General features: G+C 52.5%; 3 protein-coding genes across 3 annotated transcripts; 2 read left to right on the top strand and 1 right to left on the bottom strand.

Annotated features, from left to right (window-relative positions):
* Positions 1–1,470: 1,470 nt before the first annotated feature.
* Positions 1,471–2,450, bottom strand: BGZ61DRAFT_147324 (uncharacterized protein; the record flags this gene model as incomplete). Its single annotated transcript, XM_046237324.1, has 2 exons — positions 1,471–2,166; positions 2,239–2,450. Coding segments are annotated over 2 exons (672 nt in total), but the record flags the coding sequence as incomplete, so codon positions are not given.
* A 1,300-nt stretch (positions 2,451–3,750) lies between these two features.
* BGZ61DRAFT_368647 (14-3-3 domain-containing protein) lies at positions 3,751–4,110 on the top strand (the record flags this gene model as incomplete). Its single annotated transcript, XM_046241908.1, has 1 exon — positions 3,751–4,110. A coding segment is annotated over one exon (360 nt), but the record flags the coding sequence as incomplete, so codon positions are not given.
* An 869-nt stretch (positions 4,111–4,979) lies between these two features.
* Positions 4,980–7,357, top strand: BGZ61DRAFT_563342 (alkaline-phosphatase-like protein; the record flags this gene model as incomplete). Its single annotated transcript, XM_046255871.1, has 5 exons — positions 4,980–5,361; positions 5,665–6,236; positions 6,298–6,708; positions 6,757–6,809; positions 6,913–7,357. The coding sequence occupies 5 exons, from the start codon at positions 4,980–4,982 to the stop codon at positions 7,019–7,021; spliced, it is 1,527 nt and encodes a 508-aa protein (XP_046096335.1). The 3' UTR covers positions 7,022–7,357.
* Positions 7,358–14,711: the final 7,354 nt, after the last annotated feature.

Raw genomic sequence — 14,711 nt, forward strand, 5'->3', positions numbered from 1 at the left:
AGGGCGGTATCATGGCTGGATTTGGTGAGCATTTATCGTTTTTGTCATAAAACTCACTAATACATTCCGAATACAGGCTTGGATTCCTTAGTTATCGGCAGTAGCGATCCCAAGAGGAAGGCCTTCCTCAAAGGCTCTCAGTCCCGCGCTTGGACTAGCTTTATCGAAGCCGTGACTGCAGATGGCCGTCTTCTGAAACCAGGGATTATTTTCAAAGGCAAGGGACTTCAGCAGCAGTGGTTTATCGACGAGTTCAAGAAGATAGCCGACTGGTATTATATCACTTCTGAAAACGGCTGGACAGACAACCACATCACAGTTGAGTGGCTCAAAGAGGTCTATCTACCTCAAACCCAGCCGGCAGATGATTCTGATGCCAGACTTATTATCTTAGATGGCCATGGAAGTCATGTATCTGCGAGTATCTACCTGGTCTGAATCATAAATGCCGCTGACCTAAAACTCAGGATGAGTGGATGGCTACCTGCTTCTTGAACAACGTATATTGCTGTTACCTGCCGGCTCATTGCTCTCACGGCCTACAACCGCTGGATAATGGCGTTTTTAATGCCTCCAAAGCTGCATATCGCAAAGAACTCCAAAAATTGGCAAGCCTGACCGATTCTGCGCCGGTGGATAAGGTCAACTTCATTAAGGCTTATGCCAAAGCCAGGGAAGTGGGTATGAGTAAGAAAAACATACTCTCAGGCTGGAGAGTGACTGGGAATTGGCCAATTTCACGACGGAAAGCCCTCATACATCCAGAGATTCAGCCAGACAAGAAGGAAACTACGCCTGCATCAGAGGGCCTCAGTGACGGACAACGCGACTCTGATAATACGCCAAAGACCAGCCGTCATATCAGAGATCTGGGAAAGAACAAGAGCCCTTCAACCAGAAGACGGTATTCTGTGATATCAAAAGGGTTTGAAGCCCAGGAGTCAAAGATAGCCTCGCTGAGCGCAAGAGTCACCAGTCTGGAGGAGGAAGTCGGCCGGTTGAGTAGAGGCAAGAAGAGGAAGGCGATACCCAATCCCAACAAGAAGTTCATGACATTGGCTGAGGCTCTAGTGGCTGGTGAAACCATTTCCGAGCCAATCCAGGCAATTGAAGAGACAGGGGCTGTTGAGGATACGATTGAGGTGGGAGGGATGCAAGAGGATGGAAGTTCAAATTCGGAGGCGGAAGAGTTACCCGTCGTACGCACCCGCAGCGGCCGTGAAGTAAAAAGACCGAGAAAATATTAAAATTTATTCAATTGTAACCCGAATTCTGGAAATTATTTTATTTTAACTGTTTTTGTTAAGTTTTTCCCATGAGGTTGAAAAAGTGAATTTTGTATGGGGAAAAAATATTTTTGCTTACCGGTAGGTGGGTATTACCGGTAGGTGGGTACTGCATGGTAGTTCTTAATGATATAACCTGCCCACTGCTGCTTCTAAGCTATGGGTTCCTTTGAGATGTATTGTAGGATGTGTTTTTGCTGTGGATACAGTTTACAAGATGGGGACGGATGGACAGCAAGCTTTTGAAGAGTAAAATAAAAAGCAACGCTGGTGCAAAATTAGCAACTCCGATAGTTGGTCATTCCTGTATCATAATGTTCTTCGTTTCCTTATTTTAATTCTAACCCAATAGTTTTTAGCTTTCACATGTTATAACTAGTTAGTAGTTTTTCTTGCAACCCTAGTGAAGGGTGAAGCCCGTTATGGAACTATAGGAGTTTCTCTGACCCTAGATGGATCGCGTCTCTCGGCTACAGACGATTGCCTCGAGCTACTGGCTATGTGAGGTATGTAGCAAAGTTTGCAAACCGGACAGGTGTCGTGCTGTTTCAGGAACCACTTCGTGATGCAATTTGAATGGAAGATGTGGTCGCACGGTAAGTGACGGACTATGTCCGTGTCCTGCAACGTCTCCAGGCAAATGATGCTAGGTGTGGAGTTAGAGCCTAAGCACATGTTGGGCAGGTTGTTTGGAAGCTTGTACCAGATGCAGGACCCTTCAGCGGACCCCCCGGCATCTTTCGTTTCGGCTTTCCATTTGTTGTAGGGCCGGGCTGGAACTGCTTGGTCTAGGTTTTCGATTGAGAAGGGACGTCTAGCAGCCTCTAGATCATCTAGATAGGCGCCCACTCGTTCGCGTTCCAGTTGCCTTAACAAATACCTGTGGCCTCTGTTAATTATCGAAGGGGGGAAAACAAAAAGGTGAGCCATTGGCGCGGGAGGAGAAACAGACCAAGGCAGGGAGAATGTCAGGGCTATGATGAACTCGGCGCCGAGCAAGATGAGCAGCGAAACAAATTCCAGCTGTGCAGGCGAGACTCCCTCGTCCGAAGCAGTGGTGTCGGTGCTCATGTTGACAGTCCAATTATCGATAAGGTCTCCATGGTTTATCGAATTGAGACTGTTGTCTTGGCATTTCCGTGATGCAACGTGGAAGGCGATTGAGCATTCCGCGGGGCCCGGAGATGGAAGAGCAGAATCAGTATCTTTCGAGGTGTTTTGAGGAGTTGTCCACCGAGATCTTCTATCTCAAAACCCAGCGTTCTGCGGCGCACCGACTGCAACTGTGTGCTAATACAGAAGTATATTTCCGATGAGGCACGGCGATCCGTTGACGGAAGGATGGGCTCTTCGTTTGGATGTCGCGTTCGATGATCACCATCTCAGGACTCATCCCAGGCGTCAATTACAGAATCAATCACTGCACACTGTCCTGACGTTTCGATCTCTGCTCAACCACAATCCTGGTTTCCGTTGGAGTGTTGAGCATGCCTCGGGGCCGGAAACCCATGCCGCACATGCCTCCGAGCATTGGACCAACTCTTTCACCTGGTCCACTGTGATGAGCGACTGATGACGGCATTGGGCATTCCCAAGGTTTCACAAAATCAATCTCGCCGGAGTTGTGTGGTCGATGTCCAGTTCTGTGGCGGGAACCGCTCCTTTGGCGCCCCCTCGGGTTTTGTGCTGCGGGAAACCTGACATGTGATTTTAGGCCGTCGGTCGCCCGAAAATATGGAGCCAGCGCGGAAGAAACGACTCTGGAAGAGTGAGATTTAAGACATGGACGACGATGCTCAATACTCCGACACTGGCGATCGTTCCGATGACATGCACGATGAGGAGAAGGAGGAGGATGACCATGGCCATGACGAAGAGAAAGAGGAAGACGGAGATCCACTGCCACCCGGGAGTTGATGGAAGATGCTCCATAGCACCACAGGTCATAAGTTGGGAAGACTTAGCTTGGCTGTCCGAGGAGTCCGATACGGAGACCAGTGAGTTGGCTCGTCACATGGCTCCGCGGGCATTATCTGGTGACTGCGCTGCTTTGTCGCAGAACTTTCTAACTTAATTTCTCAACAAATTCAAACCGAATCACCACACTTACGAGTTAACGAACAATAAACCCGCCTTGAATTGCCCCTCGCCCCGCGCTTCTTCCTGTCACTCTTGTCACTCTTGTCGCTACGTCATCACCTCCCATTCTAGCACTGCATTTTCCATTATCTGACGCTGCTCTAGTCCGCGTTCCTCTTTTTTAGAGCCCACCGTACCGCCTCACCACACCAAATCGCCCCACATATCTTGCCGTTATCACCCCAACTTGCCGCCTTATCTTCGATCAAATATTTGGTCTAACGAACCTGGCTAACCATACACCTATCATGCAGCCTAAGAAGTTTGTCTATCCGCTCGATGGGCCTCTAGAGGGCCAAAACACTGATTTCATGGCCGTAGCCTGACATTCCTCGCTCGCCTCTGTGGCCAGGCTGAGCGCTACGATGATATGGTCCCCCATCTGAAGGAAGTCGTCAAGATGGGTGGTGAGCCCAGTGTCAGTGAGCGGAATCTTCTCACCATTGCTTATAAGAACGTGGTCGGCACCCGCCGTGCCAGCTGGCGCATTATCTCCTCGATCGAGCAGAAGGAGTCAAGGGGCAGGGAGAAGCATATTGCTACTATTCGTGGATACCGCAACAAGATTGAGAATGAGCTCGAGAAGGTCTGCCAGGACCTCTTGGATCTGCTGGATGGGAGCTTGCTTCCCAATGCCGGTACTAGCGAGTCAAAGACTACAGCACCTGTCCCTAGATCCTTCTAACATCTCGTCTCCGATCTCTCCTCCACGCGGCCGCTCTTACGCACTTGCGCATGCGCCTCAACCACAGAGCACTGTTCACTTCAGACATACCCCTCCAACCCCTCCAACCCCAGATCCCAACGTCAATCCCGTCTCCATTCCCCTGCATTTCTGCGTCTTGCGTCTTGCGTCCTGCGGCTTGCTGGGCTCTACCCTATCAACAGACAGACAATTTTTGCTCCTGTTGCTCCGTCTTCGCTGTGCTTGTGCTCGTGCCATACAGTGCAGTGCTTCCAGTGTCGTACGCACGTACTCTCCACAAGCACCTGGCGGGCTCACTCGTCAACTCCCCCCAGCGTCATCCTTGACCTATCTCAGCCCCTTGTCTCGGTGGCCACCGTCATCTGGATCAAAGGTGGAAAAGAACCAGTCACACTCCACCCAAGAGACGCGTAGAAGCTTTGCCGGGCGTCTAGATCCTCTTCCCGCTTTTTGCCCACACCGACCTCGCCCACGCCCTTGCTAGCCTTGTGGTGTTGCGCCATCCATTTATACCCGGCCCTCCCCATCCCACTCCTCTTCCCACTCCTCTTCCCATCTCGCCTCAACTCACCCTCCCTTCCTTCAAGTCTCTCACACATATTTACACTTCTTCCTCTTCACCTTCCATCCATCGTCCTTCATTCGGGTGAGAGAACAAGAGACACACCTGATACCTAGGCAATAAACACACAACCACCCCACCCACCACCCGACTTACACACACACACACACTCTCTCTCTGCCTCTGCCTCTCTATCTACCACTACCACCTAAGACACAAAGGGGTAACAATCATAATTGCACTTCACAAACAACCCCAAAGAGAAGGCTCATCTCTGCCACTCACAATGGCGACCGATCTCAACTCCCCCCCTCCCTCGGCTGGCGTGGATACGGCCAACCCTGCCACTGATGCCTCCATTCCCAACATCCTCTTCATCATGGCCGACCAACTGGCCGCTCCCAAGCTTAAGATGTACAACCCAAACTCACAGATCAAAACGCCCAACCTCGACCGCCTGGCCTCCATCTCGGTCCAGTTCGACTCCGCCTACTGCCCCTCACCTCTCTGCGCCCCCTCGCGCATGAGCTTGATCAGCGGTCTCCTCCCCATGAAGATTGGCGCCTTTGATAATGCCGCCCAGGTTGGCTCTGACGTGCCCACATATGCTCACTACCTCCGCTCCAAGGGATACCACACTTCTCTCGCTGGTAAGATGCACTTCATTGGTGATCAGCTCCACGGCTATATCATACTGAGTGGATAGGATCACAATGATTATGATGAAAGCTCTTGATTTCTAGCTAAGGGACGGGCCTAGAGCCCGTCTTTTATACATGATGAAGACGGCTGCTGCCGGAGGCGGCAGTCCGTCGCCGCCGCACAGGGGCCGGGGCCCTGTGGGTCCCGGGGACCGGGATCGTGGTCACAGGGCCGGCTATGTGGTCTGAGAAGGAAAGGAAAGTCGCGTTGTCTAGGAAAGCCGGAAATGAGGTTATCATAGCTCTCAGGATGACCCCGAAATGTGACAGGCTACGAGCAGCGCCTGACCAGCGCCATCTACCCTGGCGACTTTGGCTGGGCTGTCAACTGGGATGAGCCCGACACTCGCCTCGAGTGGTACCACAACGCCAGCTCTATTCTCCAGGCTGGTCCTTGTGGACGGAGCAACCAGCTCGACTATGATGAAGAGGTCATGTCCAAGAGCACCCAGTACCTGTGGGATCATGTCCGCGAGGGTTCCAACAAGCGCCCATTCTGCCTGACCGTCTCCCTCACTCATCCCCATGATCCCTACACTATCACCAAGAAGTACTGGAACCTCTATGAAGATGTTGATATCAACCTGCCCGAAGTCCGCATCGCCAACGAGGACCAGGATCCCCACAGCAAGCGCCTCCTCAAGGTCTGTGACCTCTGGGACCAGAACTTCTCTGACGACCAGATCAAGCGGGCCAAGCAGGCCTACTACGGATCGGTGAGCTACGTCGACGACTGCATTGGTAGGCTTCTGGAGACCCTCGAGGATGCCGGCCTCGCGGAGAACACCATTGTCATCTTCAGTGGCGACCACGGAGACATGCTGGGCGAGCGCAACCTGGTGGTACAAAATGAGCTACTTTGAGTCGTCGGTCCGCGTTCCCATGCTCGTCAACTACCCCAAGCGGTTCAAGCCCCACCGCGTCACCCAGAGTGTGTCGACTCTCGACCTCCTCCCCACTATCTGCGACCTCATCGGTACCAAGCTGGCCCCCTACTTGCCTATGGACGGCATCAGCATGCTGCCCCATCTCGAGAGCCGCGAGGGCCACGACACTGTCTTTGCCGAGTACACGGATGAGGGAACCGTGCGCCCCATGATGATGATCCGCCGGGGTCCCTGGAAGTACATCACTTGCCCCGCCGACGAGCCCCAGCTGTACAACTTGGAGCGGGATCCCAAGGAGCTGGATAACCTATCCCGCTTCAAGAAGATTGCCCCTCAGACCCCGGAAGAGGAGGAGGCTAAGGAGGCGTTTGAGAAGTTTGAGGCTGAGGCCAATGCGAAGTGGGACTTTGAAGCCATCACGGATAAGGTGTTTGCGTCGCAGTGATCCCGCCGGGTCGTGTGGAATGCCCTCGAGGAGGGCGAATTCACCAGCTGGGACTTTGACCGTGTCGATGACGGCAGAAGGAAGTAAGCCAAACCCCTTCATCCTCTTTCCTTCCCACCCCTGATACCACCCTCACCAATTGCATCACCGGCAAAGCGCAAGACGTGCTAACATGTGCCGGCACAGGTATATCCGCTCCACTATTCCTCTGGATGACCTTGAGCGCCGTGCCCGGTTCCCGTTTGTGGACGCCAACGGGTACGAGAGTAAGGCAGTTTCTTCGACGCGCAGTTAAGGGAGACGATGACTGGTATGACTATGTGGGTGAGATCTTCGCGGATGAGTATCCCATGGAGCTGGCGGCTTACCAGGGGGTTGGTGAGGTGCCAGCGGCTGTGAGATGCTCAATGCGAGACGGCAGGGGTAGAAGTGAATTGGTTTGTTTCGCCTCTGCCCATCTTGGGTTATGCATATCCTTCTTGGCCATTGGGTTGCGCCGCAGATACTGGGTTCAGAAACGGGAGGGCTTTGATTGTACCTTGACTCAGGTTGTTCCATTTAGATACTCGTCCAATACTATGCACTACTTTTGACGGTAATCTCACACGGGCCACACATGGCACATGACATCTACATGGCGTCGCCCTTCACTCTCCCTCTCCATTGCACTTATTTCTCGAAGCGCTTGGAGACGGTGCCCCAGTTGATGACGTCCCAGATGGCGCTAAAGTACTCGGCCTTGCGGTTCTGGTACTGGAGGTAGTAGGCGTGCTCCCAGGCGTCGATGCCGAGGAGGGGCTCCAGGTTGCCGGTGACGGGGTCCTGGTTGGCGCGGGTGACAACGCTGAGGGTGCCGGATGTCTTGTCCTTGACGAGCCAGGCCCAGCCGGAGCCCTGGATGCCGGCGAGGGCGGCGTTGGTCTGCTTCTGGAGGGCGTCGAAGGAGCCGAAGTCCCCGTTGATGGCGGTCAGGAGCTTGCCCTCGGGCTCGCCACCGCCACCCTTGCCATTGGGGGCGAGGTTCTCCCAAAAGAGCGAGTGGTTGACGTGGCCGCCGCCGTGGAAGTTGATCAAGGGTGCCTGGGCGACGACGGCCTTTGCGTCGCCCTTGGCGCTGGCATCGGCGAGGGCCTCGAGGGCGGCGTTGAAGCCGTTGACGTACGTCTGGTGGTGCTTGGAGTGGTGGAGCTCCATGATCTGGCCAGAGATGTAGGGCTCGAGGGCGCCGTAGTCATCTGGACACCTCAGGTCAGTGACTCTGGGTTTGAGAAGAACCGGAGAGAGGGGGAGAGAGCTTACAGGGGAGGTCGGGGAGGGTGGCCTTGCCGCGGACGAAGCTGGTCGAGGCCATGGCGGCGAGGGGCTTGACAGCGTGGGCGCGGAGGCCGGCGCGCAGGACGGGCGTGGTGCGCAGGAGGGTGGGCGACATGGTGATGGCGATGAAGGTGTATTTGGTCGACTTCCAAACTATTGACGTGGGGGTTACTTGTCAGCACGGCTCTATATCAACGAATGGAATCAAAGAAAAGAGAATCAATTGCCAGTTGGATTCTACTTCAATCGATATCCAAGGCGAGATAGAAGGGAAACCATACCGATGGAGGCAGGAGGGCAACGAAGTGATTTTAGAAACGTGGTGGTGCTCCGTCGGCAAGGATGTCAAAATATCCAAGATTCGGAATTGGGGGAGGGATCAGAAGAAAGCGGATATGCCGAGCTTGATGAACTCAGCGTTTCGTCATTCGCCTCGGGAGCTTGGACCACTTTTGGTTGTCTCACGGGGTTTGTGTGAGAGGAACCCACACAGGACTGGTCAAAACGTGGGCCTGAGCAAACAGGTCCGTAAGGCCTGCTCGCTCAGGAACGGCCAGACGTTCAAGAAACGCGGCCACGTATTGGCGTCGATGCAGCATCGTGCAAGTTTGTTGTGTCTCTCTGTTGTAATGACGATGTTGAGGAGTAGCCCGCAGATTGACTTCTAGCACTCTTATTCTAGAAACTAATAGACGTCATATCATCACTATCGTTAAATCCTTGCCATCCTGGTGGCAGCCGATCAGGTTCGGTGCCTCTCGGCAATTAGCGAAGGAGAGCGTGTATGTTATCAATGGCTCGTGATCCAGAGACACCTGCTTGACCATTCACATCATTTTGTATAGGCTTATGGAAGTATGGCGGGGCAGGGTTAGACATCTTACGAATGGGAATCGAATCGATAGATTCATTCGGTGCCAAGTCTTACGAATGTCGAATCGAATTTCTTGGCATTCGATTCGATGTCGAATCTGCGGAGCGCCCGTTCGATTCGATGCGAATCAAATGTGACTTGTCCCGTTCGATGTTCGAATGAATCGATTCGAATGTGGAGCATCTCATTCGATATTCGAACCGAACAGGCGCCATATGATTCGACATCGAATCGATCGCCCCCATCCATTCGATCGGAAATCGATCGATTCGGTCGAACAGATAATCGCGACGTGCGAATCATGCCCAGAGGGTGGATGTGGCGCGATTCGCGGACGCGTTAAGAGGCCACCGGCGCGCTCTTCGACGCGACGATCAATGCTAACGACGGTTCGTCTTAAAGCTAAAATGTGTTAGCAAGTGCACAACATCCTCTAGTAAGCCCACCATATACTAGGTACCCTGTAACTACAGCAATCATCCGCGTCACGACTCAGTTCAACCGCCCTCAAACCGGAACGGATTAATTAACGTACCGCCCACCACAATCAGTACTGCCTAAGCAAGTGAAATCATTCATTCAGTCGCCACAATCTCAACAACAACCCACCAGCAGGAGCTTTACAGGAATGTAACGGGCATCCCATTTTGAATCTCATAATAAAACACTAAGTCGGTTTCTATGAGGAATATTTATGTTGCGTGGGGTGGTGGAGTATGAGTTTTTATTGCTGTAAAATCCAACCCCCCAGTAGTTTTGAACGCAGGAGTATAGGGTATGTTCGTCCCAGTAACACCCAGCCACGCAGAGACGGGGTTATCACCAAAACACACTGTTATATCTGTAGAATAATAAGAAGGACGCAAAAAGTAAAGAAAAGAAAAGGGAAGAAAGAAGAAAACCCCATACTGTCTCCGTATTTCTCTCTAAAGCTTTGGCATGATATCAGATGAACACGTCTAGTTTGAAGTCTTCAGGCCTTGGCGAGTACGAGACTCATGTATCTCTAACTTTTTAGTTATCACAGTGACCTAGCCTAAACCCATTTTTACATGTGAACGGGTGTACCAGCTACTTCACAGGTGCATCCACTTAGAGCCTTAACTTCAAGTCCCACCGTTCCGCCTCCTCACGTGCACAGTTTTCGAAGATCTCAAAAATCCATTCCGGGTTGACTCCAGATTGGAATAAAGCATAATTGCAAAGCCGATGCGGGGAGGAAAACTCGGTACCAATGACAGGGCCTTTTTCCCAAGGCAGTGACGCGTCTGTGCTCGGTTGCACGAGCCAATAGGAGCCTCTGACACAAGCGGAACAGGGAATATATGGAACTTGGCCGTGGGGTCTGTGGACCCGATTAGTGAGACCTCGAATTAAGTGGCTGTCAAGCACCGGGAGCGACGCTTGAAGAATCCTCATATACCAATGACTGGAACAAAAGTTGGGCTCCTTCCCTACAGTGGCGGTTTCACGGGCAGCGTCCTCGGATTAGACGCGTTCAGTTTGTCATTCGTGCTACTGGCGAATGCATCGTTCATCGAACAAGACTTGGGATGTTCAACGGCACTAGAGACCTCGCGAATTTCGCGTTGAGGGCAAAACGGGCGCGATGTACGCGTGCCATTGGCGTCGATTTGCCTTTCTAGCGATGGATGGATTTAAGTTGAGCGTCCGCGCAGCCTCAATGGCGTCCGACAACCCCGATACGATTAGTGTGATCGATCTACCCAACTGGCTACCTACGTTAGGATGTCTGAACTCTTCTCTTTGAGCCCCTCTCCCTCGAACCAACCAGGCGTGATGGAGAGCGTTGGATTCTCTTCTTCACCAGCCGTCTCGTTTCCAGGAACCTCGTTGCCGACAACTCCATCGCCCCGTCCTCGCGGGACTGCCGCCGACTTTATTCAGGTCGATTGGACCCTCTGGGGCCGCCAAGAGTGGGCGAAATGGCCCGGATTCGAGCGCTATACTGGCGGCCAAGACACGCGGGCGTGGTGGCAGCAATACGGATATCGCGTTGAGGACCGCTCCACCTCGCGGCGGGGCAATAAGCTGAAGTGGATCTGCGCGGACTGCTTCGCCCGAGGCTTCAAGAAGAAATCAGACTTCTGTTTCGTCTGCTCGACAGGAGCCGCCATCAAGAAACACCTTTGTAAAGCCCACGGAATTGTGGTAAGTGCATGCCCCTAGCACAGGGATTGTATTACGTGCTGAGTTGGCAGGCCCCGAACGAAGTTAGCTGCGGCGTGGGCGAGCCATCTCTAGATGACCAAGCCATCACCCGATTCACCCACTTCACCGGCGCCGACCTCAATAATCCTCACGACCAATTTCTTCTTAGCAGACTGCGTGGAAGGTTCAGCAGCAAAGGCCTTCGAATACTCCTCCTCGACTGGATTACCTACCATAATTTGCCGTTCGAGATTGTGAATACGGAGCGGTTTCAGCGGACCCTTCTCTATGGCAATCCGCTCCTTGATACGAGCCATATTCCCTCTGCGAAGACACTTCTCCGCATGCTCGAATCTGAGTATAGTGGTGCCGTTGGGCCGGTCACCGAAGTACTGCACAGCGCTCGATCCCAAATACATTTCTCTTTCGACGGTTGGACATCAAAGTCGTACACCTCGTTCCTTGGGATTAATGCTCAATTCATCGATCATGACTTTGTCCAACACCGGATCCTCCTCGGGCTTCGACCTCTCCGGGGCAAACACAGCGGCGCATCGCTTGCCGACGAGGTCGCTGACACGCTCGCATTCTGGCAAATCAACGACCCCGACAAGGTTGGGTACTTCACACTTGACAATGCTGCCAATAATGACACCTGCATTGATGATCTTGCATTTGAACATGGCTTCTCCCCCGAGGAGCGGCGGATTCGCTGCGCAGCACATATTTTCAACCTCTGCGTACGGGCCATGCTCTACGGCTCAAAGCGAGAGAGCTTCGCTGCAATTGTGGCAGCCGATGGCGACGATCAAGATGACGACGAACAGCAAATTGATGAAGCAATTGACGAAGCTCTGGATGGAGAGATGGACGACGGTGCGGACGAAGAGGTAGACGCCGACATTGTCGTTGGTATCCCTGACGAAGACTTGTTATCATCCCACCCGGCTCCGGAAGAGATCAACGGCACCACTTTCAGGGAGTACAGCCAGAACGGCGCCCCAGGAATGCTCCATAACATCGGGATCCAGCTGCGAGCGAGTCCACAACTGTATGAGAAGTTTCTTCAGTCTCAACGCAAGGAATCCGGCAACGAATCTACACTCCACTGGGTCTATAACAACGCCACCCGATGGGACTCGGATATGCGCATGATGGAGAGGGCTCTTCTCCTTCGTCCGGCACTCAATACGTTCTTCAATGACGTTCAGAACCGGTGGGAAACTGAGGGAGCTTGTGGAAAGATGAAGCCAGCAGTTCTGCAATATCGGCTGAGTGCGTACGACTGGAAGGTTATCGAGATACTCGTCAAACTTCTGAAGCCCTTCGCAATCGCCACCAAGCAACTTCAGGGCAGCGGTGTTCCTGGTGAGAGATCGACTTGTGGTAGTTTCGACGAGTACTTCCCTGTTTTCGAGATCCTACTTGACCACCTCGAGGGTGCTATCGAAGGGACAATCTACGAAGAAGTCGAGGATTCAGTAAGCAAGGAGAGCAAGGATGTCGAGGTTGCCATCTACGATGGGCTTGATAACCGAACTCGTAAGTTGCTCAAGGTCTATATCAAGCTTGGGTGGAAGAAACTGCACAAGTACTACAACCGTCTGACCAGCGCTGCTTATGTGGGCGCTGTTGTCTTCAACCCGGCCAAGAAGTGGCGTCTTCTCGATCGACTATGGTCTCGAGTGCCATCTCGTAAGGCTAAGAGTTGGCGATTAGATTACGAAAAGAAGCTCTTGGAGATCTGGGATAGTTATAGGGAGCGCGACGTTGAACACGAGGTCGTCGCTACGTCTGATGAGGCCGCAACGGACTACATCGAGCGGAGACTTGCGAGGAGTGTAGCCGGCTGGCCATTTACCCAGACTTCATCCTTTGCAGCGTCGAATGGCCGCAAGAGCACTCGTAAAACAAAACAGATGACCGCGGCAGCGACGAATGATGACGAGTATGCTCGGTACTGCGCTGAGGATGTTGTCAACAGCCATCACTACAGAAGCAGACCAATTGACTGGTGGAAAATCAATGCCAATAGGTACCCGCGGCTGTCTCTGATGGCTGTCGATGTGCTCACCATCCCGTCGTCATCTGCAGAGAGTGAGAGGACATTCAGTAGCGCAGGGCGTATGACAGCACCGCTAAGAAACCGGCTGAGGAGGGAGATAGTGGCGATGGCTCAGTGCATTCGATCATGGAGTAAAGCAGGCATCTATAAGCCTTCACTACCGCTGCTTGGGCTTAGTGATGACCAATGGGTTGATGCGCTTGCATCACTGAAGGAGACAGGTGATATGTAATCTGCTGAGGACCTACTTTCTAATAGAAAATTGCCGTGTTCTGCGACACCTCTACCGATTGAAGTTTATTGCGCCCAGAAGGACCAACCCCATAAGGCCTCACCTCCACCGAAATGGCGATGTCCCCTTGACATTTTCTACCTTCACCGAGATTAGTCATATAGCGGATCGAACTCGAATCGAATTCGATCGAATCTTGGCATTCGATTGGTGTCGAATCTATCGAGGACAGATTCGGTTCGATCCGAATCTACTAGAGTCATGTTCGATTCGATTCGAATCTACGTGGCAAGAAAAATCACGCATTCGATTCGACACGAATCTACAGGAGGCACATTCGATTCGATACGAATATGCAAGAGATGCGTTCGATTCGAATCGAATCTACAATAGTCGCATTCGATTCGAATGCCACGGCTTGGCGTTCGATTCGATAGATTCGTAAGATGTCCAACCATGTGGCGGGGTCGGACACGTAGATCTAAGTGGTGTAGAGCTACTCACAAGCGAAGACACCTGGTGGCATCCCGGACATATGAGGGGATTTTCTTGAAGCGTCTTGGATTAAGGGCCTATGAATCCATCTGGGTTTGACTTAACTGAGATGTCTTGGGGCTACTTCCCCAAGAATCCGTTGAGAACGATGACAACGAGCCCTGTGAGTAATGTGGAGGCGTGGGCATGGTGGAGCGAGCTAACGAGGCGACCCAGCTGCTCTGCAGATAACCTTCCTTCCTCTGGCAGTGCCAGTGGTTGCAACATAGCCTGAGAATTGCACTGTGGTGTCGGCACGGTGGATCGAGGTTGTAACGAACTGTCAGTTGAAAAGTGACGATTTTTGTAGGGTGGATGTCTTTGGCCTCTCTACTATTGCTTTCAATGTTCCAAACCTTCCTTGACGTCGCAAATGTTTACATCTGCGGCGAACTCGACGCCTTCCCTTCATTGGGACTGTCTGACGTTGAGAGAAAATGACGGTCGGCATTGTAGGCGGCTTCTCGAACTCCTGAGCGATGCAGACTGATACGAGTACCGTGGCGGGGTTGGCATAATGGCCGAGGATATAAGGAACTGGTACGCGAGGAGCGGCCACAGATAGCTTGGGTTGCCTCGCCCGCTTCGGACGAAGAATTCGGAGAAGGAGAGGAAAGTATCCAGGAACCAGGTGGGATCAAGATCTTGCATGATGACGTCATCATCCTGAGAAGGAGCGTCATTATGGAAATCTGTTGTTAGTGGAGAGTCTATTTCCATGCTGAAGCTACTTTTATTCGTGATGTCTTGACGGACATCCGTACCCCCAGCGTCCACGTCCTCCAGCCGCCTTT

The sequence above is a fragment of the Ilyonectria robusta genome (assembly GCF_021365365.1).
Source record: "Ilyonectria robusta strain PMI_751 chromosome Unknown BGZ61scaffold_35, whole genome shotgun sequence".
In the NCBI taxonomy this organism is placed as follows: Eukaryota; Fungi; Ascomycota; class Sordariomycetes; order Hypocreales; family Nectriaceae; genus Ilyonectria; species Ilyonectria robusta.